The following is a 21,945-nucleotide window of genomic DNA, read 5'->3' as shown; positions in this document are numbered from 1 at the left end:
TGGTCCTCTGCACTTCAGTTGCCAGTATCCAAGTGCGCCTGCTAATATTTTTTCCTTACAATGACTTCCTCCAGCGGATATGTCCCGTCTGTCTCCAGCAATGGATGCACAACCGGTGATGTATCACGAGCCCGCATTCTGGTGCTCGATCAGCTACTACGAGTTGAACCTGCGCGTCGGTGAAACATTTCACGCTTCCCAGCCCTCGATCACGGTGGACGGCTTCACGGATCCTTCCAACTCGGAAAGGTGAGTTCCAAATTTTCAGTGCTCAATACGTCTCAATACTAAACATATGATGTTATTCTTCGCACAGGTTTTGCCTCGGGCTGCTGTCCAACGTGAACCGCAACGAGGTGGTCGAACAGACTCGCCGTCACATCGGTAAGGGAGTCCGGTTGTACTACATTGGCGGGGAAGTGTTTGCGGAATGTCTCAGCGATTCTAGCATTTTCGTACAAAGCCCCAACTGTAATCAGCGGTACGGCTGGCATCCGGCGACCGTGTGTAAAATACCACCTGGTGAGTTGGGGAATAGGATCCTGAAGAAGACTAAGTGATAACTGAGTATCTGTCGTTTCGCCCCATACAGGATGTAATCTAAAGATTTTCAACAATCAGGAATTTGCAGCTTTACTATCGCAGTCCGTCTCGCAGGGTTTCGAGGCGGTCTATCAACTAACTAGAATGTGTACAATTAGAATGTCGTTCGTTAAGGGATGGGGAGCAGAATACAGGTAAGTGCTATACATAATGACCATTACTTTCAACCGTTGGGGAAACATTACAATCATACCTTCAATTTAGACGACAAACCGTTACCTCAACACCGTGCTGGATTGAATTGCATTTAAACGGTCCACTGCAGTGGCTAGACCGGGTCCTGACCCAAATGGGCTCACCACGATTGCCATGTAGTTCTATGTCATAAGCATTCAGGAAAACGCAAAGATTTTCTCGCGATTGAAGCTGCGGAAAAAATATCAAAAAAACAAATTCGTACTAGTAAGGAATGCAAGAATTTATACATAAGAACGAGAGATTGTGAATGATTGATACCAGTTTTGGGTTAGTTTTGTTTTAGTTTTCCAACCAATCCTATATTAATCTTTTTGTTTTACTGCTAAAAGTTGAAACAATCTGTAAGCTTCCTTCCTCTAAGTAGCGATAACCTGAAGTTATACCAAGTCGGAAAGGGGGCGGCGTTCATAGTCCCCTTCACACACACACAACCTGTAGTACAGGTGACAAAGAGTGCGTATACCTACTTATTGACTAACTAATATAATTATAACTTTTTAATATGTTTTGTTGGCAGTGCCCTATAGTGTTTACTTTCGTTTATTTTTGTAAGTAGCGTTTGTATTTTTCTAATTAAAAAAAAAACAAACCCGTACTCTTCAGATGCGTACTCTGCTATAAGCATGATGATATTGAAGATAAATCAATCAAATGTAGTTGCATGAATCAACAAATTTTGTTTACAAATATATTTTATGATACTGTTAAGCAACCGAAAGCAAAGCGATGAAATCGAAATTAGAAATTTCCAAATTCAAAATTTATCGATCATATACAAAACTTACACAACATTTTTTGGCACATGAGTGACGCTCTAAAAAAAAACAAAAGAATGAATAAAGTAACTGAAGCTAATACAATTGGTAAACGACTGGTGATTTTTAGGATTCGTGAGACGGAAATAATACACAGACAAGCATACAAATCGATTTTATGACGCGCGGAAGGGTGTCAACCTTCCGGAAATATAAAGAAAAATAAAGAATTAAAAAAAAAGGAAGCAAAAGAGCAGCGTACTATTTTCTGAGAAGGTTTAATGAACGTTTTGAAATGATACGACTTTGATTATAAGAGAGTAAACAAAACAAAAACAAAAAAATGGAAAACCAAAAAAAAAAACTTAAAACTGAAGTAAAAAGTAAAGCATATAAGATGTTTGTGATTTTTATCTTTTTTGTCCTTTGTTTCTTTTCGAGAAGAGAAGCGGTTGAAAAGTTAGTACGACAAAATTTAGAAATTAGTTGCTTTAAATACATATACAAAGTAAATTGACCGATGTTTGTGTCATTTTCTGAAAATAACATTCCGAAATAGTCCTTTGCATTGTAAAACACTGTCAAATCACTGTCCTTTTCGACTGTCATAGTTCTCTGAAGATGATCGGATCGGGAATCGAACCACAATCGCGCCTTTAATAAAATATTTTTCGTTAAAATAATAATAAAAATACCTTCGATAGCAAACGGGAATAGGGTGGGTATAATTTAAATTCACTAGTCTTTGGACTGGTTTACAAAAACCTTCAGATCAATCCTTGAAGTCGTTTAAATATAACTGTGGAGACGTTTAACTTTCCCTTCTGTTGTCAAATGTTACTGTACCCACAAATTGAGCTCATTTTTAGTTATGATTATCAGCCTGGTTCTTCAACAAGCAAATCCATTTTCGGGGTTTTTTTTTTAGATCTCGAAATTAGACATTTTTATAATTGATTTATTTTCATAGCTAGAGCAGGGTGCCTTCCATTAAATTAGGCTAAAAAAATGTTTTATAAAATTATGGAATAATAAGATAGGGTTTTGACGAAGGACTACGTCTTTGATTTCCATATGGATGTATACTTTGTGAAAACCAAAAATGGAACATGTAACAAAATTATGAAAGATTGTGAACATTAATAACTCAGCTGCCCCTGGACCAGTTTCAATAATTTTATCACCAATCGATCAGAAATATTTCTACGCATCGAAAACAATGCTTCCGACTGATGATTTTCAACAAGAAACTATTGAAAAATTGGTAATGTCATTGTCAATGTAGCATTGTCCAATGTACAAATAAAAAGTAATAATTTTATCACTATTTTCATGAAATAAACGTTCTTCCCAAACCCAGACATCATAATCGATCACTTTGTTTCACATCATTCTGCTTTAAACTGAAAAGATATAAAAGAGCGTTGCTATCTTGCCTCAACTCAAGAGTTCCTGTGAGGGACGCCAGTTTCAGAGGACTGGAGATCAAGCGAGGAAACGTGAAATGGCCGATCTGAACAAGGAGATTGCTTCCAGAATGGTCTCACTCCGGAACGAAAGTTTCGGGCGGCTTGTCCAGAATCTGGACAACCGCTCCAGACCATTCTGAAAAGTTGCCAAGGTCTTAAAGACGCACCCTAAACCCATTCCACCACTAAAAGATGAAAATGATGACGACCGGCTCATAATCACCCCTCAGGAGAAAGCAAATGCGATTGGTGAGCATATTGCCAAATCGCACTTGCTTGGCTCCAACATCCAAAGTCCGCTCGAAGTTCAGGTTGAGCAATGCGTACTCAACCTTGAATCCTCCCCTTGTGCCATCCCTCCGGAGGATAGAATCACAGTGGAACAGATTTGCTCAGCGCTGAAATGCACCAAAAACATGAAGGCCCCCGGGTTTGACGGAATATTCAACCTAGTGTTGAAAAATCTCAGCATGAAGGTTCACTCTCTGCTGGCTGCTGTCTTCAACAGATGCTTGGAACTGCACTACTTTCCAAGTATCTGGAAGACAGCGAAAATCATACTTATCCGCAAACCCGGGAAGGACCCAACGCTAGCTTCAAGCTATAGACCAATCAGCCTCCTTTCAGCGCTGAGCAAATTGTTCGAGAAACTTATTCTCAATCGTTTGCTCAAGTTTGTCGAGGAGCAAAACATTCTCCTTCCGGAACAGTTTGGGTTCAGAAAGGGGCACTCCACCAATCACCAGCTAGTGCGGGTGATGAATAACATCCGAAGTAACAAGGCTGTATCCAAGTCCACAGCCATGGCATTGTTAGACGTTGAGAAAGCGTTTGACAATGTCTGGCACAATGGGCTTGTATACAAGCTTTTTAACTTCAACTTTCCTTTGCATCTTGTTAAAATAACCCGTAACTACCTTCAGCAAAGGTCGTTTAAGGTATCGTTGAATGGCTGCCTTTCAAACACGTTTTCCATCCCAGCAGGAGTTCCGCAAGGAAGTCTGTTGGGCCCTTTGCTTTACAGCATCTACACTTCAGACATTCCTCCCCTCGGTGACGGTTGCGTGTTTTTCCTGTTCGCAGATGATATCGCAATAGCCGTCAAAGGAAGGATGCCTCGCGAAATAACGGACAAACTTCAACGATGCCTTAACGCCTTTGCTGATTATGCCACCACGTGGAAAATCAAAATCAATGCTTCCAAAACACAAACAATCATGTTCCTCCATCGGCAATCACCCAAACTAAAACCGGCTCCCTCTTGTACTGTAATCATGGATGGCACAAGGGTTGAGTGGTCCGCCGAAGTAACCTATCTCGGGATGTTGTTTGACGAAAAGCTCCTATTCCGCTCGCATGTGGAGAAAACCGTAGTCAAGTGTTCCGCCTTGGTTAGGAGTCTGTATCCGCTGATTTGCCGCAGATCCCGCCTCTCAAGGGTGAACAAATTGGCCGTCTACAAACAAATCATAGCACCTGCGATCCTCTACGCAGCTCCGGTGTGGGAATCATGTGCACAGACTCACAGGAACAAAATTCAGGTAGCTCAGAATAGAGTGCTGAGGATGATTCTTGATCGTCCTTTCGACACTAGAATAACAAATTTACATGAAGAGGCAGGCATTGCCAAAATAGATTCCAAAATTAACGAAATTAAGACTAAATTTGCACAAAAATGTAATTTATCAGAACATGCTTTGATAAGCAATTTGTATATAGTAGGTTAGGTGTATATAGTAGTTGTAGGTTAGTTGTAGTTGTAAATAGTAGTTATAAGTAGTATCCTTTTTCCAATTCAAATCAAACCAATCCCACCAAGGTGGTCATACTTTAAAATAGGCCTGATAGGACTAGGAACTGTTATTAATAATTAAAATCTCAAATGTACTAAAGTTGAAAAGACGCATCTGTGTCACTTAAAAAATTCATACATGTAAAACACACAATCACAAGAAATAAAGATCATTTAAATGGCAAAATGCCTCAACTCATTTTCGCTTCGGACGGCGTGGTGAGCAGGTAGCAGGTTAGGTATTCAAATTTAGTTTTCAATTTGATCTCATACTTTGCTAGGGTAGTCCACTCTTCTACCTAACAAGCAACAATGACTTCCTCTATAGTTTATTAGCTCTATTTGTTGTCCGGTCGTCATCAGCCAATAAGGTACAGAGAGAGGTGAAGCAGATCGTGAAATATTGTTGTATTAGTAAACCAAAAAATCAACGTAAACGCAAGTAGTGACGTCACTAATTGCTTGTATCGTACAGGGGTTTTACTCACACAACTTAACCGATTGCTTCACCTCGGTAATCCAGCTCATTGGTCATCATCAGCAGCAACAGCAGTGCATTCGGCGCGTGGCGTTGTGCATTCTTCACCACACAGAAAAAAATTCTGAATTTTAACTATCGCGTAAAACCTCCCTTCGTTTAATTTTGTGCTATACTTGGCATGAACAGTGAAATCGTTTAAAAGCTTGTATGCAATATTGCTAATATATGCGATATTGCGCTTAAATTTACACGAAATATCGCGCAAACTTATGCCAAATCTAGCGTTAATTTTATGTGCGCTATATCTCGCAGAAATTTACATGAATTTTTCGAACGGTGCAGCACTGCCCTCAAGAGCCCTTGATTCACCTACGAAGGAGGAACAAGCCGCACCGCTACTGATCGGATACAGCAGCTCTTTGTGAGTCGCTGTGGGCCATCTGTACAAAGGCGATCACTCTCGTTCCAAACAACATACAGCTCGCCATCTTCATTCGTGTTGAACACCCTAATAGCTCAGCATTACTCAACCATCACGGCAAAACGGTCCTATTTTTGTTTAAAAGTTAATTTCCATTGCACGTTCGCTCGTCTTGCTGCCAGTCACATCACCCCCAAAGCTCTTTAATACTGTACCCAGCAACCAAACGTTTGTGGTCAAATGCGTAACAGTATTGAAGCGGTACACTGACCTTATCAACTAACCAGAAACACTTCGAATTAAGGTAAGGTTTTTCTCCAGGACGCTCGAAAAAAGCAAAAAAAAAATCGAATTTATATTATTGATCGCAAATATTTCGCGATTGGAAAATTTTAGCAAGAAATTCCCTAAATCAATTTTTGCTTTTTTTATTAGGGGAAATGACGGTTTCGGCATGACATACTATTTTCGGCAACCCAAATTAAAACGCTAATTTCGCTGGATTTTCTCACGAAAACACTCGCTGAATGCATTCAAACGAAACGTAATCTAGCAGGGTTTTCTTGAAATGAAACAAACGCACTACAAAATGCTGCTGATTTCGAGCTGCCGATGAAAGCACAGCCGTTTAACACGCAGCTCAAATAGAAAGGTTGCCGAATAAAAAGATGTTGCCCACAATAGTCGCTCTCACTAGAGAAGATTGGAGCTTTGTAAAAGCGTTTCAAAACAGTTTTTGACAATTCTTTCGAATGAAATTGTTAGAGCAGCTGGCAGTAAAAGATTGTAAACAAACCAATACTGCATATGTGTGCGTTCCTTAGATAAAAAGACTATAGAAAGATGATCGCTGCTTAGGTTGCCGAGAATACGTAAATTCCCCTATCTATTGAATAAACCAAAAATTCCGTGCGTTATGTGCACAAAAATGCGCAATTTGGTCATGAGAAAATGAGGTGTTTCCGTGATGGAAAAAGTGGTTTCCCTAACACAGTCACCGAATATTGATACCGAGCACTACGTCAAATCTACGGCCGTGTCTTGGATACGTTCTCTTACTTTTTTAATTCACTATCAAAGCGATTTTTAGTCTGAGACTAGTTCATCTCTACTCCAGATTTCACATTCGAATTTTGGTGTGCTGATCAAGGAATCAAAAATATCTCCAAATGACAAAATGACAAGCGATCAACGAACCGAATGATAACGCTATGTCAGAAGTGGAAAGCAATAATGATATAATCTTCTTCCTTCTTTTTCATGACAAGCAGCCCGTGCGACACAGCTCACTCGGGGCGGTAGAAAGAAACGAGCAAATTGTTAACAAGCAGCTTCACGAAGTAAAGCCGAAGATGATACACGTGCGTTAGTGGGATTTTTTTTTTGTTAGGGGAAACAGTCCTATTGTTACGATACGTTAGAAGCGTTAGGAGCCTATTGTTGTGTATGGAGACCTCCATACACAGCAATATGCTTCTAACGCTACAAACGTACCACACCAATAGGACTGTTTCCGCTATGTCTTTTCTCGATTCAGATCAAGCTATGTCCTCATCCGTGTATATTGTAACAAAGCAGGCAAGCAATATATCATTATCCTTCTACTACTCCGATCGAGATAATAGAGATTGCTAAAGTATGATTGTGTCAGTGATTTGTTTTCATCGGGAAAATTTTCCGCTATGAAGTTTTTTTTCCCGATGAAAACATTTTGCGTATACGTATACGTGACCTAGTGTGCGAACGATAAACGTCAGCAATCTCTATATCTATTATTATGTTAACATATTATCACAGACAAACAGACATAACTCTTAGAAGAAAATTCTTCAAAAAATATCGTTTTGCATCCGCACTAGCACCATCTATCATCCACATTCCCAAGCATTGATGTGCAACCAGGGCATCCCTCGTTCATGCCATTTTTTTACCAGTTGCTTTTCCCTCGTTCTGTCAACGCGTCAGCTGTGTTGAATAGAGATTAGTGACGTTTAACGCACGCACACTAGCGGGGGCAACGCCGTGTAAAGTTGTTTATTATTTTCCTCTGGCTAACCTAAAAAATGTATGAAAGTAGATTTGTCAAAATAAGTTTGACATCGATTTGTTATGTATTTTCCTCGGATAATCACTAACACGCTCTCTCATATCGCATCAATACAATCGGACGTGTAAATCTCTATAAAAACAAAACAGATGGAAGTCAGTGATGTCCGTAGATCTATAGAATTGATTGAGTTCTGCAGAAATACGGATCCGTAGGAAAAATTCACAGAAGCTAAGACTTTTTTTTAGGGATTTGTTTTGTTTGTTTAGTGTGCTTTTTCTTTTCCTGGAAATAAGTTTTACCTCGTTAATGCATCACTAATTAGTGCCCTTTCTACCACTGCTCATCACTTTAATGTGTGTACAGCAAACAATATATAATATGTATCAATCAATGAAATTCATGGTAAAGTATTGAACATCAATAACTGGTAAAAGGGGTAAACGTTGATAGAATATTACAGTCATCAACATGATATGTTCTCGAATTTTGTGTTAATCGTACAGCGTAAGATTAGAAACGGAATGACTAATGTGCAGCACTTTTGATGTAATATTCAACAACTTTTTTTCTGTATTCGTCAGATGTGGGGATGCCTTGACCACTTTTCATTTTCAAGAGCTGACATCTACTAACTAGACGTGAAAAAGAACTGGCATCACTGATAAGTTCTAAATGGGGTGGCTTGCTCAATGCTTCATTGGCGCCACCATGACAAATGCAAGCACATTCCCAACTAAAACATTATTTGCGACGATTGTGATTGTGAGTGTTATGTCTGTTTGTCTGTGATATTATGTTACAGAGCGAGGTTGTCATGGTAGTCGTAGCAAACTGGGACGTAACAACAGTTTTGTCTGCATCGTTGGTTGCTTTATGTGTTTGGATTCACTGGTGCTGACTATAACCTGGTTTGATCTTCAAATATTTCGTAAACTAGAAAATTCAGTCCTATAGCCTTCTTGATACGTGCACTTATGTCATAGAGATAGCTCTAAGAATAGAAGGTCTCGAAATAACGTGCTCAACTTTTTGGCTCAGCTCTGGTACTCTCTTCGGTCCCAAGCTAATCGATTCACCCCTCGAAACATAAGAAAAACCAATAACCCCTCATTTTATCTGTCAAACTTTCATAGTGAATCAAAACAAACATTGCGTAGTACTAGAATTTCAACTAGAATGGGATACGTTAATCGTTTGCTTGGGACCAATAGGCTAGTCAAGTAGTGAACCAATTTAAAATCGTTAGTTTCGTATTGATTGTTGCTTATGTCGCTCTTAATCCCGCCGTCTGACGCTTTCAGATGCCAAAATATTGAAAACATTCCACATTCTTCACTGCACACTGGTCCTAAAGCCAGGGGAACGACATTCATTCAGAAGCGTTTTAAAATAAAAAAGACTTGGCATACGAGCGGAATGGAAAGAATTCTCGCGTCACTTTCAAACAGACCAATGTAACATATCTCGTATCACTTTTCAAATAGACCAATGTAACATATCCACCATTTTGAGAAAATCGAAGTTGAAGTTCGACAGATTATTTTTTTAACTTTTTAAAAACAATACATTTTGCATTACTATTTTTAATGTTGTCAGCATATAATAACGTTGAAAATTCAGAAGAAACAGTAAAATCACAATTTTACTTTGAATTTCATGCTACAACATAGAAAAAATCACATAGGACGTTTTGACAAGTCGAGTTGTACATCGGACATGTTACATTGGACGATTTTTCTCAATGACATAATCAATGATTGTTACATTGGACGTTTTGTCTACATGATACTAGATTCCCTTTCGCAGATTTCTGAGTATAGTACCTAACTTTAGATTGGCCCCGCCTTTGGAAATGAGCACCAATCATGTTAGGCAGTCCGAATGACCGAAGTAACAATCATGTACCCATCATTTCAAACTGTACATTGGACAATTTTTGATCAATGATTATCTTAAATAAATGAAAGTAATTTTGGATGGATGTTTTTGTATCACATACAATGACAGATGAGCAATTGTTTGTATCGCTTAACTCGATTTGTTTACATTTGTTACATTGGACTATTTGAAAAGTGACGCGAGATATCCACCATTTTGAGAAAATCGAAGTTGAAGTTCGACAGATTATTATTTTAACTGTTTAGAAACTATACATTTTGCAATACTATTTTTAATGTAGTCAGTGAATAATAAAGTTGAAAATTCAGTAGAAACGGTAAAATCACAATTTTACTTTGAAATTCATGTACACATAGGATGTTTTGACTAGTCAAGTTGTATATCGGACATGTTACATTGGACGATTTTTCTCAATGGCATAATCAATGAGTGTTACATTGGACGTTTCAGACGACGATTTCAGAGTAGGGTGCCTAACTTTTGATTGGCCCCGCCTTTAGAAAATGAGCACCAATCATGCTAGGCAGTCCGAATGACCGAAGTAACAATCATGTACCCATCATTTCAAACTGTACATTGTACAATTTTTGACCTATGATCATCTTAAATAAATGAAAGTATATTTGGATGGATGTTTTTGTATCACAAACAATGATAGAAGAGCAATTTGCACTTATTGAGAAACACAGCCATTTCATGTAAGAATCTTATGCTTTGAGCCATGTCTCAAAACTATTGGTTCGAATAGTGACGCACTTGGATTCTATGTGCTTCACATGATGATATCAATGGCTTTGCACATCATAGTTTAATGTTCTACAATATTCTACTTTATCGACTTCTACTTTACCGAATCAATCGAGAAATAAATAAACAAAGCAGCGAGAGGGCAGAGCATACACATGCCTTGTTTTAATGCGTCTGATTTGGGAATTGATCCTGGACTGTTGGGGTGTGCTGCTGCAGTTGTCTTCGTTCGATCTCACTGGCCCACGGTTGTTCTCATATATGAGGCTAGTAGATAAGTATGAAGTCACAACTCATGTTTTCAATGTTTACCTTGCATAACAAGCATTTCACATCGCATTGAAATGCAAAACACTTCAAATCCATCTGTTTTGAACAGTAGTGTGATTCAATATGCAATACACTTCAATTGATAGTTAAAGATTATCAACATTTCAAAGTTTGAAACACAAGAAATCAACGTGTAGAACACATTGAACCATGGTGAAACACACTTATAATAAATGTGATTGTGCACATGAATTATCAAGTGTTTAAACACTTCGATCAGTCGTGTGGACTTTTTTGAGTGTAGAAGGAGAAAAGGAGACAAACTGTTGTCAAAAACGGAGGAGCAAAACCACCCAATAGAGGTAGTAAAGTGTTGGAACCCAACGTAGCGTATAATCATGTTTACCTACTTTTGGGTAGAAAGCTAGTAGAACATTCCATACGAATTGCACACAAGTACATGAAAACTGCTTTGACCCGCTTTACCTACTTTTGTGTTCCTGCACTATAGTCAACAATCAATACGAAACTATCGATTTGAAATTGGCTCACTACTTGACTAGCATATTGGTCCCAAGCAAACGATTAACGTATCCCATTCTAGTCGGAATTCTAGTACTACACTATGTTTGTTTTGATTCTCTATGAAAGTTTAACAGATAAAATGAGGGGTTCGTGGATTTTCCCATGTTTCGAGGGGTGCATCGATTAGCTTAGGACCGAAGATAGTACCAGAGCTGAGCCAAAAAGTGCACCCCTCGAAACATAGGAAAATTCACGAAACCCTGATTTTATCTGTCAAACTTTCATAGCGAATCAAAACAAACATAGTGTAGTACTACAACTATAATGGGGTACGTTAATCGATTTGCTTGGGACCAATAGGCTAGTCAAGTAGTGAGCCAATTTAAAATCGTTATTTTCCACCGGTTGGTCATAGTCCGTGTTTTCGGGTTCGGTTCGGTCTTCGCATTGAAGTCCCCTGTGTAAATCCTAATAATGACACTTTTTTGTATAGTCACTTGCATACTCTTGAATCATTCGTAGCTTGCCCAGGGATCAGATTTGAACTCGTGACTTTGGTGTGAGAGGTATGGATGCTAGCCACTCCACCGGGGTCGTCCCCATTTCATGTGTAGGAATTTTCCTTGTCCCGTACCTCAGCAGCAGCGGTTGGCGCGTAGCATTGCATTATGGTAAAGTCTCGAACCCGTGCATCTAGCATTGATTATCTTCTCATTAAAAGGCGTGAGCCTGAACGCTAAGCAGGAAACCAACTCCACTGTGCTGGAGACATCAATACCACAAATACGAAGTAGTACCCTATTTAAAGCTGGATTGAAAATCGTATGATGAACCGAAAATTCGTATCACCTACGCAACCATGGGAAGGTATGGGTTTAAAGAAAATAAAAAAATATAAAAGCCAAACATAAACCTACTCAAATATTTTCAAGTTGTTTTAACATACATGTATAGTTTTCTGATCATAGGTGAGGGATATTTTTGCTTTTATACTTAACTCTCGATATTCTGTACCTTGATATTTTCTCTTGCTCAATGAAATTCAAAGTCTCTCCAATTTTGCAAGCAATGCTATCTCCCTAAAATCATAAATGAATGTTTTAGTCGAAAAATCTAAAAACAAATTCCACTGAATTCATGCTTGAATAAAACGTTGAGGAAGCCTTAGCGTGAAACTTCAAAAGCTCATCAGCTCCAACAAAACATACAATAATGAAATTGCAACTCTCTGTTTCTTGTAGTGCTACAACCAAGGAGTAGCAATTTCATATTCGTATGTTTTGAGGGAGCTGACATTTGTGCTTTTGAAGTTTCACGCTGTGAAACTTCAAAGTGTGCGCCAGCCTGCACAATGCACACAGAAATTCAAAACAACCCAAAATTAAGTTCTTTTCACTCATCTCCCATGTTCCGTACGATAAGCCAAATTTGGGTAAACCGGCTCAAAGTAGTTTGCATTTAAGCACGGCAAAAAAAATTACCCATCGCTAAGTTATTTTCAATTTTTTCTACCCAAAATTAAGTTCAATCAACTCAAATTTGGGTATATCGCATATTACTCAATTTTGGCTTCTCGTACGGAACTAGACGGTTGAGTCGAATCTTTCGTTCTATTTTTGACAACAATAGCGAGAGGAAATGAAACGGGCAGAGGTCAAATAACTCAAATTTGAGTTTAAAAAACCCAAGCGGTGGGTAGTTTTGTTTTTCTGTGCATAAATTTTCGGATTTTTTGACAGATAATGCATGGGCTAACTGTCAAAAAACCAGACAACTTATCCATTGTGTGCCGGCCTTAAGGTTTCCTTAAGGCCCAAACGCAATGTGCGTTTGAAAGTGTGCGCAACGGAAAGTTTGACAGTTGTCACACATGACATCAAGACGCCTAACCGCTTCTAACTGGTTTTCAATCCGACAAGTAAGCTTACTCTGATCGGGCTTTTCCGCTGCCATTCCGCTGTCATTGTGCTTGGGCATTTAGAGTATCATCTTAAATATTATTTCCAAATTCATTTCAAAATCATAGTGATTTTTTTCCTGTGATGCTCTGTAACTCGATGGTTCCTTGAATATTGAGTAATAGTACGTTCAGACTACAGAGTTATAACATGTTATAGCGCTATCTTGATGGTGGTTTCTGTGCTGCAATTATTTGACAACCGTTATAACATGTTATAACTCTCCAGTCTGAACAAGGCATAAAACGCTGGCCAGACTGAGCAGCTATAACATGTTATAACGGTTGTCAAATAATTGCTACACAGAAACCACCATCAAGATAGCGCTATAACATGTTATAACTCTGTAGTCTGCACGTACTATAAGAGAGAGTTGAGTGTGTATCGAATTCATGCTTTTTCCGATAAAATCCTAAAACATTCAGGAAATCTTTAAATTAAATATAACATAAATACTAGGATTCTTCTATGGACGTTATTGATTTCCAAAATTTCTGAAAAGTCCATTCCAGATATCAAGTGTTCCGTGCCTATTTTATCCGTCGTTTTAAAACTGCATACAACCAACCTCGTATCCAACCCTATCGAACTGGTCTAACGGGTCGGAACGAGCTCCAAGCATGGGTTCGAACACTCACTGGGCAATCCAGCAGTATTGATCAGTTCACGAAGATTTGCCGCACTCTTCTCTCACCCGTAAGTTTTGACAGTTTTGGGTGGTTTGTTTTGGCTCCCATTCGTTGCTATCTTTTTTACTCAGAAGCAAAATGATAGGGAGCAAAAAGTGAGGTTAGGGACCGTGCACTGATCTATACAGTAGAACTATGAATATCAATAAAGCGAAGTTCTATTTGCACTTCTCCCAAAAACATAAACTTTGGTTCTAAATTACAGCTAAAATTATGTAGGCAAGGCGGTTCAATTATAAACAATTTGGACGAAGTTCGTTAGCCTTCTGATATAGGAAAAAATTTTTTACTGATTTACAAACTGGCACTGGTATACTGCTGATAATCGACGTTCAACTGTATTTTATGCATGCGATGTCCGATGTGTCAAACTTATGCTTAAAATTTATACCGGTATATGCTTTTTGTAGGTTGTCGAAAGCACAACATCAATATTACCAACACATTCAGAAACTCTGCTATGCACTAGCATGGCATGCTCAACAAACCGCGAGAATGAAAGAGAAGGAGCTAGCTCGAAAACCAAACTACTGTCATCTGCTGTCTCGTTTGTGTGTGCGGGATTGCGTTTTTCACGTTTCATCATCATAAAAAAGTATGCTCCCGTTCGTCGGTCCGTTTCAAATGTAGTGATGTTGCTCTGGGCGAAGGAAGTACCGCTGATTATTATTAGTAGTTGGCACGGTTTCTTCGTTATTCGTTGGTCGAAAATTGCAGTTTGAGCAAAATTTCTGAGCAGAAAACAGAATCCTTGGACGGAATCCGGTCGAAGTTCTGTTGGCATCCGTCGTGGCACGGGAAAACCGCGACGCGTTAGATGTTTTGAATTTGGATTTTCTGGATTGTGATTGTGATTGTGACAGTAGCAGAGGCGAACGAACGGAAGTGACAGAAAGTTGCAAATTTTTCTGCTGGAAGCTGTGTGGAAAAATTTGAAGAAGATCGAGACGGTATAAAAAAGTGCACTTTTGTGTCGTGGTATGTATTTCAAGTGTAGTGATAGAACTTCCTGATGTCAGTTTTAGTGGAATTTTAGCCTTCTGGAAGGTTGATTTGAGTTTTCTTCAGCACAAAACGGATACAATTACGAACAGTTGGCTTCGTGGCACAGGCGAATATATGCTCTAGATACGGTATGTATACAATCTTGTTTTGTAAGATGAACGTTATCGTGTGGAAGCAGTTTGTTCCCTGGAATTCGTTCTTTGTGCGAAATACGCAAAAAAGGGACATTTTTGTGTGGGGTGAGGAGAGAGTGGACTCATCGCATGAAAAAGAGAAAGGAACATAGACTGCGTTCTGTGTGTGTGGTCGAGCATGAATCGAAAAAGGGCAGTGCTGCCAGTTGATACGGTCTACAATTTTATCCAACTTGTGCATAAACTAAATTTGGGTTTCAATCGCTTTTTTGAAGTCTGCAGTGCCTTGTGATTGTCAGTTATTTTTTTAACGTAAACTACGTCTTTTTTCTTAGGAAAATGGCGTTCAGTTAGGCTCAAACAAATTTCTACGGTTCATACAGATGTTGGTAAATTTTGTTGGCATCACGTTTTTTAACTTTTTTTACAATCCCATTATCTGATTTGGTCCAAAATTTATCAAACTGTATACACTGGAGTCGCTTTTTACGCGGTTTTTTTTTTACACGGTTTTTTTTTACGCGGATTTCGGAATTTACGCGGTTTTTTTACGCGGATTCCGGAATTTACGCGGTTTTTTTTACGCGGATTTTGGTTTTTTTTTACGCGGATTTCAGAATTAACCATATTGTCGAGTAGTTTTGAGTCGACCTTCTATCAACGAATTTACGGAAATGAAACAATAAATTCCAGATTTTTCAAGCATATCACAAATAAGACCCTATTTTCTCGAGGTTGTAGAAGAAAAAATATCAAAATATTGTTCCACGTTAAAGTTCGAGTGGTAGGAAACGTCATTTTAAACTGCTCGAATGATATGATCCATTGACGCGGTATATCGCTTTTTACGCGGTTTTTTCTTACACGGTCTTTTTTTACGCGGTTTTTTTTACGCGGATTTCGGAATTTACGCGGTTTTTTTTTACGCTGATTCCGGAATTTACGCGGTTTTTTTTACGCGGTTTTTTTTTACGCGGGACGTATCACCCGCGTAAAAAGCGACTCCAGTGTACTTATAATAAATAATTTTTTTTGGTTTAAATACTGAAATTTCATAAAAATGTGTATATTTCTTTCATTTAACAAGCATTACAAATTGCTAAACTAAATAAAGAAAACAGCGGAACGACCTGTTTCAAAATTCATCTTTTTTGTTCTTGTTAATTTTTTAAGGTAAGCAGCTTAGTGATTTAATGCGAAACTTCAAATTTTTGGCTGCTCTACAAAACCCGTTGCATAATGATCGCAGAAACTGTTACCATAACCCCAGGGCTGGTAGCCAGGGATGGAAAATCATTTACATTCATTTCGTGCATTCATTTAGGACATTCGTTTGCCTCTAACTTTTTTCATCAACAGAATACCGTTAAATGATGTATGAAGCTTTTGTAGCTTTTGATATTACCTACAACTCAATAAACTCAAATCTGAATCTCTTATGCATGATGCAATAGAGATGGCAGAACATGTTATTGTTTTTCAGTGAATGCAATTTACATTCACTGAAAAACAATTGATCTCTGATTCATCATGCATAAGGGATACAGATTTGAGTTGTTTACAAAAGATGTAGCTAATATCAAAGCCTACAACAGCTTCAAACACTATTTTACGGAATTCTGTTGATGAAAATAAGTTAGAAGCAAATGAATGTAAATGATTTTCCATGAGCATCCATACCTCTCACGCCCAAGTCACGAGTTCAAATCTCACCCCCGGACAAGTCACGAATGACCCAAGAGCGTTAAACTGACTATAATAAAAAAAAAAACAAAATGTTTAAATTGAGTACTTGGCACTGAGACAGTCTACAGTAGTTTTAACAAAATATACATGTCTGTTGAAAATAAAATAAAATTTTAACCAGGGTGACCAGTGAACCGCAAAACTTTAGAACACCAGGAAAACTATTAGGAAATACCTTCTATTTCGATTAAAATTTGAAAGAAAATAAATTGTAAACCTTGAATATTTTCCAAAGGTATTTGTCTGTGATAGATTTTCAAAAGTTTTTCAAGGATGATTAAGAACTTCAAAAATCCAAAGTAAATTTTAAGAGAATTTTAAAGGATTCTAGAGATGACACCAAGATGTATCGGAGGAGAATACCAAAGTACAGACTAAGAAAGTCTCATGTAAAATTAAGTGCTCTGAGGACCGATTTCTTCATCTCCGTTTAAATGGCCTGGCTTAAATTACCTAAATGTATAGTTAAACTTGGCTTAACACACACGAGCGTCGCTTTTGATTATTGTTTAAATTATTAGAGACGCAAAATTCAGCTCCGAAACATTTTTGGAAATAATTCCAATATAATTGAGAGTGCATTCAACGAGAGTTCTGACAAGAATTCTATGAGGATTCTACACTCAGAATAATTTTCACGTAAATGCTACGTGAAAACATACGTAGATTTTTTCCATCGTACTTTTCACATAAGAGCAACGTGATTTTCATGTAGGGGCACTCATTTCATGAAGCTTATCCGTCACTGTATTATCACATAGAAGTTACGTGATTTGGTCACTGACATTCACAGCACAAACAATTTGGACGATCATGGAGATGGGCCAAGATACTTTTTTCCTTAGAGGAAAAAACTGATGGACAGCTTGACATCATTCTGTTGAGCACTATGAAACAGATAGTTTATTTTTGTTAAAGAGAATAAAATAATTCATCATGTTATGCTTACATCTTGCCACTACCGAATACCAAACAAAAGCACATTATAATCCCGCCATGATTTGCAGCGCTCTGAGTGTACTTTCCCCTCTTTTTTAGATGTGGAAATCACATAAGCTTTACGTGAAACGCACATAGACTCAGTGTTATGGGAAAATAACGTACATTTCATTGATTATGTAAGTGTGTTAAAAAGGAACTCCGTGTGAAATTTAAGGGACATCGCATACATTCTACGGGAGTCACGTAAAACTGAGAGGAGAGGAAAAATTAAGAGCTTACGTGATTTTTCAAGTAGTTTCAACGTGTAGATTATTTCGAGTGTAGGTTCAATTCTAATAAGAATTGAGTGGGTTAGAAGGAAAGGGGTGTAAGTTACTTTGATCTATTCTCTTCATCGACTTTCTCTTTTGATAGTCACAGCTTTATAAACAGATTTTGCGCTATTTCTGCCACATAGTTTGATAAAGGAGGTTCTCATCTAGCATTCAGAATGGCACACGAATCAAGGAATGTGTTTGCAACTGAATTATTAACGATCGAGAAAGTCGATGAAGAGAATCGATCAAAGACACTTACACCCCTTTCCTTCTTACCCCCTAAATTCAAAATTAATTCTGAAATTCCAAGAGAATTCTAATGAGTTCGAAGTAAATTCCGAGAATTCCAATGGAATGGAATTTCTGGAATTCAGAAATTCTGAGAAGAGTTTCAAAGTTATTCTGTGACGGATTTTTGTTTTGAGAATTCTGAGGAATACTATGGGAATTCTAAGGAGAATACGAATTGAATTTCCAATTGAATGCAGGGTGCAGGGAAGAAGTCCAAGATTATTCTAGGCAGAAATTTATGAGGTTAATTGCATGGAAATTCTAAAGTGAATTCAAATAAATTTAAAATGGATTTATGGAAGGAGCCGTCAGGGAGTTCCTAGAAGAATCAATAAAAACCAGAAAATGTTGACTACGATATACAGAGTTGGAGATGCTTAACGTAAAATATCAGACTTAAAGTGGAGATTTTATACGATAGATGTGGAGATTAAATTATAGAGTTGATAGATCCGTTATAGTACGGCAGTTTGAAAATTGTATGTACAAAGTAGACAGCAAGCAAAGGACAATTGTGATCCTCTGAAAGCGAAATTGACAGATTTTATGTGTCACAAACTTTACCTCCTCTACATGCATCTTACATATACAAATTATTACAATAATCAGTGTCTCTTTTATCATTTACCATCACACGCAATGAGCAGCGCTTCAACCCAGTGTAGTTGAATTCCCCTAGCAAAGTCGGATATCAAAATAATATCAAAATGATATCAAATTATGTTGTTGAAATCATATTTCTAACATATTTTGATATACTATTTTTTAATTTCAGTTGAATTCATATTTTGATATTATTTTGATATTTCTAAAAAATATAATTTAAAACAAAATTTGATTTTTTTTGAAAAGAGCATCCACGTTTATCACTGAAATCTTCATTTTTATTTCTTATCAGCATGCTATTTTTTATGAACATCACAAAGACAATTCAAGCTGAACATTGCATTAGGTCCTAAGTAACATTGATCGATTCTTTTCGTCGACATTCTCTTTCGTTAATAACTTGAGCCCAAAACCGTTTCTTGTTGTGTTTGTCGTATTAGATGCTAGATAAAATCTTCTTTTACAGATCTGTGTGCTGAAAATACCTGGGAATGTCTTTTTCATGGCCGTGGAGATACAAAGAGAAAGTTGACGAAGAGAATCTGTCAATGTTACTTAGGACCTAATGCAATGTTCAGCTTTAAATATGATTTGTACAGCTATATTTTACAACATTTATTAATGTTAATCTACCTGCGAATTTAATTTACTAATCGATATAAGATAGATATCAATAGAACTGATTGAAATATAGGTTTGTTTTTATTTTGAATAAATGAAAACTTATTGATAACTTTTTTGATTTTGAATTTTGATATCAACCAACAGATTTCAAAACTTTCAGATTACCAAATTTGATATCACGCTATCCAAATAATAACTAATTTAGTTTTTTTTTTAAATTTTTCGTTTTCCTACCATATGACTATAACTAACAGCGTTGTATTTTTGTAATATGAAAATAATCATTTTGCTTTTGATCCTCAAAATCATCCCATCAAGATGAAGATGAATATTGATATTGACAATCGATAATGAACTTCTAGCTACGAATGAACAAAAATAAAATGTTGTCTTCGATACTCAGAGGTTGCCTTGATCAAGAGAATAGACGAGTGCACGGATGGATTTGAGTTCACTCACTCGACAAAAAGTGACACAACAGCGGGGCCCTGTTTACTAAAAATGAACACATGAATAATACTCACGTAACATTTGAAACGGGTCTATCAACTTATGTACACAAAACTTGTTAAGCCTTTTTCGCGCGAACCGAATACGCTCACGCAAACTAACAAAACCATCGAGGAGAGGGAATTCTCCCCTTCCCGATAGTGCTCTTGGTTTGCGTGGGCGTACTTCGGTTCTCGTGAAAAGGACCTAGCAAATTATTTACAAAAGTTGATAGGCCCTTTTCAAATGTTACGCGAGCATTATTCATGTGTTTATTTTTAGTAAACAGGGCCCCGCTGTTGTGTCAATTTTTTTTCAGTAGATGAGCTAAAGTTCACCCGTGCACAGGTCTATGTGTTTATGTCAAAATTCAAATTCATGTAGGTAGTTGGTTTTCCTGTTAAGGTTGTCTTCATTTTCAGCTAAGATGAGTGTAGAAGAAATGATTTGTAACAGCACTGATAATGGTAACTCATAGTTTCATAATTTCGAAATGTAGTTTTTTAGCTGTTATGAGCCTGATTAGTCCAGTTATAGACATGCGCGTGTAAAAACGGCGCATGGAAATCTGAAATTGTCTGTCATTAATTTGTTAGCACTTGAAATAGTTCAATCGCTATGTGACTCTAAGCTAGAATTAAAACAAACCGATTTTGGCATTAAGGGACTATGTACTTATTACGCAAGATTTTTCTAAGTATTTTCCTATCCCAGCTCCCCTTTAGTAAGATCCAGCATCGACCATTAACATTTTCTGTATTCTTCATGATTTCGTAAGGTATTTCTGAGATTCCCAGCTATTTATGTAATAAGTTGCAACATGAATTTGTTTTCAGCACGAGTCATAGTTTATCCAACGAGGCACTCGGTGCGGTAAAGTGCTACTTTTGGCTACTCTTTTGAGTGCAAAAAATGCTGCATGCAACTCATTACAAAATTCGATTTTTTCAGCACTCGTCGTAATTAATCACTTCATTCGAGCAGTTAAAATGACATTTACTACCACTCGAGCTTTGAAATAAAACATTATTTTGAGATTTTTTCTTCTAGAACCTCGAGAAAAGCAGCCAAAATTTGTGCGTTCAATAAAAAAATAGAAATTAGTTGGTCCAGCTATGTGAAATCGCTGGTAGAAAGTCAAGTCAAAACTGCTTGACAAAGTGGTCAATTATCTATTTCAGCGCTCGTTGTACTTTCTACTAAACTACGACTCGTGCTGAAACAATCTTCTTTTTGCATCTTGTTGCCTAAATAGCTATTTCATAGGTATAACGCTCCTAAAATAAAGTAGATTAACATATTTGAAGCTTGACATTAGCCTAAATCAGATCTAATTTCATACATTTATATAGTTAGGTTAGTCAGAGGAAAATAATAAACAACTTTACATGGCGATCCATGTGCGTGCGTTAAACGTCACTAATCTCTATAGTGGAATCCTTTAGAAACCATTGCGTTCCACTATTTTAGGAGGGAGTCAAAGCTCGCAGCTACCATAAGTACTGAAACAGTGTTCCTAATGTCGAATAGCATTTTCAAAGACTTTTGTAACTAAATTTATGATTTATAAATAAAAAAAAAATCGATTAAACATTCCAGGAAAAAGGAAACAATTTTCAAAATGGAAATTCAGTTTCCACCATACAACTCTTATTAATATTGTAGCGTGTATAAACTATTGATACAATCAATTAATCTATGTTATAATATGTCAAACTTAATTCTAGATCGAGACATTCAACAGCTTGCAATAAAAGTTGCCTTATAATAAAGTAGTAGGTAGTATATGGAAATAAGATTTTCCAAAATCAATGAAACCTACATCACTGTTCGGGGTGTGATTACACATCGTCGCCGAAAATGTTGACGAACAAGTTAGGAGGTGAGAGTGAGTAGTGAGTGAGTATAAAATTGGATATGCAAAAGCATTGCTT

At 37.3% G+C, this 21,945-nt stretch overlaps 2 protein-coding genes across 2 annotated transcripts in view; both read left to right on the top strand.

Annotated features, from left to right (window-relative positions):
- Smox (Smad on X) overlaps nt 1-1,594 on the top strand; it is a 67,295-nt gene extending 65,701 nt beyond the window's left edge. The window contains exons 5-8 of the mRNA XM_065235378.1: nt 75-249; nt 317-522; nt 593-737; nt 808-1,594. Of these exons, the coding sequence (XP_065091450.1) occupies nt 75-249; nt 317-522; nt 593-737; nt 808-931 (650 nt within the window). The 3' untranslated portion in view covers nt 932-1,594. The remainder of the gene's footprint in view (nt 1-74; nt 250-316; nt 523-592; nt 738-807) is intronic.
- A 12,875-nt stretch (nt 1,595-14,469) lies between these two features.
- The window catches only part of vlc (vulcan), a 140,654-nt gene continuing 133,178 nt past the window's right edge, over nt 14,470-21,945 (top strand). The window contains exon 1 of the mRNA XM_065235375.1: nt 14,470-14,990. The gene's annotated coding sequence lies outside the window, so the exon portion shown is untranslated. The remainder of the gene's footprint in view (nt 14,991-21,945) is intronic.

This window comes from Ochlerotatus camptorhynchus, unplaced genomic scaffold (assembly GCF_037179485.1).
Source record: "Ochlerotatus camptorhynchus isolate MF236.1 unplaced genomic scaffold, CSIRO-AGI_Acam_v1.1 ptg000475l, whole genome shotgun sequence".
In the NCBI taxonomy this organism is placed as follows: domain Eukaryota; kingdom Metazoa; phylum Arthropoda; class Insecta; order Diptera; family Culicidae; genus Ochlerotatus; species Ochlerotatus camptorhynchus.
Note: the sequence above shows the minus strand (reverse complement) of the source record. Positions and strands in the feature narration are given on the sequence as shown.